The sequence below is a fragment of the Otolemur garnettii genome, unplaced genomic scaffold (genome assembly GCF_000181295.1).
Source record: "Otolemur garnettii isolate 467f Iridium unplaced genomic scaffold, OtoGar3 scaffold00288, whole genome shotgun sequence".
In the NCBI taxonomy this organism is placed as follows: Eukaryota; Metazoa; Chordata; class Mammalia; order Primates; family Galagidae; genus Otolemur; species Otolemur garnettii.
Window position 1 is genome coordinate 926,936 of NW_003852683.1, and position 2,515 is coordinate 929,450.

Genomic DNA, 2,515 nt, shown 5'->3' on the forward strand with positions numbered 1-2,515 from the left:
CCCAAGTAGCTGGGACCACAGGTGTCTGCCACAACGCCCGGCTATTTTTTGGTTGCAGCTGTCATTGTTGTTTGGCGGGCCCAAGCTGGATTCAAACCCGCCACCTTAGGTATATGTGGCTGGCACCTTAGCCACTTGAGCCACAGGTGCCGAGCCATAATCCCTACCTTTTGCCTGTGTTATTGCAATGGGTGCTAGAACTCATGTCTCCAAGGCCTTAATAGGACAGGGTCTCCAGATCAGAATTATTCTTCAGTTCAGTGTACAGCTATTAGATGATTTTGTTTTATTGACATGTAATTCATCTACCATAAAATTCACTCTTAAAGTATATAATTCAGTGGCATGGATGTCCATTACCACCACTCTTTTGTAATATTGTAATGGAAGTCCTAGCTCATGCAATAAGATAAGAAAAAGAAATCTATTTCCTAGTTCAGAGAAACCAGAACCACATTCATTTAATTTGCATTAAGAAACATTAGATTAAGACCACTATATAACCATCCAGGCTCAGTGGATCATGCCTGTAATCCTAGCACTCTGGGAGACCAAAGTGGGTATATCTCCTGAGCTCAGGAGTTTGAGATCAGCCTGAGCAAGAGTGAGACCCTGTCTCTACTGAAAATAAAAAAAATAAAAAAAAAACTAGCTGGGTATCATGTTGAGTGCCTGTAGTCACAGCTACTTGGGAGGCTGAGGCAAGAGGATCATTTGAGCCCAGGAGTTTGAGATTTCTGTGAGCTATAATGATGTCATGACACCCTACCCAGGGTGATGGAGTGAGACTCTTATGTCAAAAATACAAACAAACTACTATAACCAAGGTACTATGCATCAGGATGAGGGCAGCCTGCTTTACTTACCTTCCCCATGCAGATCTCATAATTAACCAGCTGAAGACCCCAATACCCATTAGGGTTTGCCTAGGAAAAACATGTGCCTTTGCCATAAATTTCTGTACTGACACTTCCAGGATGATGAGAGATAAAGTAATAATCTTTGGGCAAAACATAGTTTACATTTTTAAAATGAGATTAGAGAATTTTCTATTTTTTACCCAGAAAAAGCAGAGTCTGAATATGGTAGAGTCACGACTCATGAGAACAAAGGGGCTGACAGTGGGAAAACACACAGACATTAGGGCACCAGAATTCACCGACCACCAACTGAGATTATAAAATACACCAATACCAGCATAAAAGACGGAGGAGAAGGTGTGAAAAGTCACAAAAGTGCTCACGAGGACAAGGATGCTTTTGGTGGCTCTCCATTCAGGAGAAAATTTATAGGACATGTTAGTCCTGTGAAGATGTTGGACCTGTTGCTTATGCCTGTACAGAATGAAAATGAGGGATCCGCTAGACAAGATTGTGAGCACAGAAAACAAAACTTCAGGAAATACAAGTAATGCGGCATATAATAAGTCTACTATTTTGTCATGACCTATACTAGAACAGTATCCAAAATCTCTTTTCTGTGTGATGTTCTTACTGTTCCATTTGACAACTGCATACACAGGAAAAATGAAATTTGCCACTATATACAGAATCCAGTAGTAGTGAATGATGCGGTCAATGTACTTCGGGGATTTTATTTTAAGAGCTTTCCACCTGGAGTTAATGGGGCTGATCACGATGGTCTGGAAGACACTCAAGAGGCAGGTAGTGCCAATGGACATACCCCTTCCCACTCTCTGAACATACAAAAGAAGTTTGCATCCAAAATCATCGAAGAAATGTTTCAACCCCCAAACTGCCAATGTCTGGGGAACTCCTGTAGAGAGAATGACCAAGGAATTGGCTATAGTCAGGTGCTTGAGAATCAAATCTGTTGACTTCAGCCTGCCTTTAGTGTAGTAAGGGGAGAGATAATGGTAAAGAAGAGAGAAATTGCCCAGGATTCCAAGTACACTCTGTGATAAGAAAATTATTCCCATTGCCAAATCTCTGGAGGCTATTCTATCATTTGGCATATTTTCCTTTAAATTGCAGCAACAATCATTCCTATGGCAAAAAGCTTCACTGAAAATTTTTGACATCAAGATTAATTTTCATTGTGTGATTCATTGCCAAAGATACCAAGATGCACATAGAGATGCAGGGGATTCCCGGTATATTTCATGAAAATCAGCACTAATGATGAATGGTGTTAATCTGGGGGAAGCAATAAAAAGTGAAAAAAAATAGCACAATCCAATGTTTTCAGAATAAACTGATTTTGCTAATCATAAGAGAATAAAAACATTTCTGTCACTACCTGTACATACAACAAATCAATTCTGGATGGATTGCTGGTTTAAATTTTCTGGATAAATAACAAAATTTTTAGAAAAGGAATATTTTTGTGGTCTTGGAATAATAAAATGTTTCTTAAATGGCAAAATACCACATTAACTATTTGAGTGAAGTGACTAATTGGATCATATGAAATAAAGAGTTGGCTCTCATTAAAAGACACACACACACACAATCTCCAGAGGTGAAAGAGAGACAGATGTGTGTAGCATGAGGAA

At 39.4% G+C, this 2,515-nt stretch overlaps 1 protein-coding gene across 1 annotated transcript; it reads right to left on the minus strand.

Moving 5' to 3' along the window:
- Nucleotides 1-1,018: 1,018 nt before the first annotated feature.
- On the minus strand, nt 1,019-1,975 carry LOC111722611 (vomeronasal type-1 receptor 4-like). The gene has a single exon (XM_023508910.1). It carries the CDS (start codon nt 1,973-1,975, stop codon nt 1,019-1,021), a length of 957 nt encoding a protein of 318 aa, XP_023364678.1.
- Nucleotides 1,976-2,515: the final 540 nt, after the last annotated feature.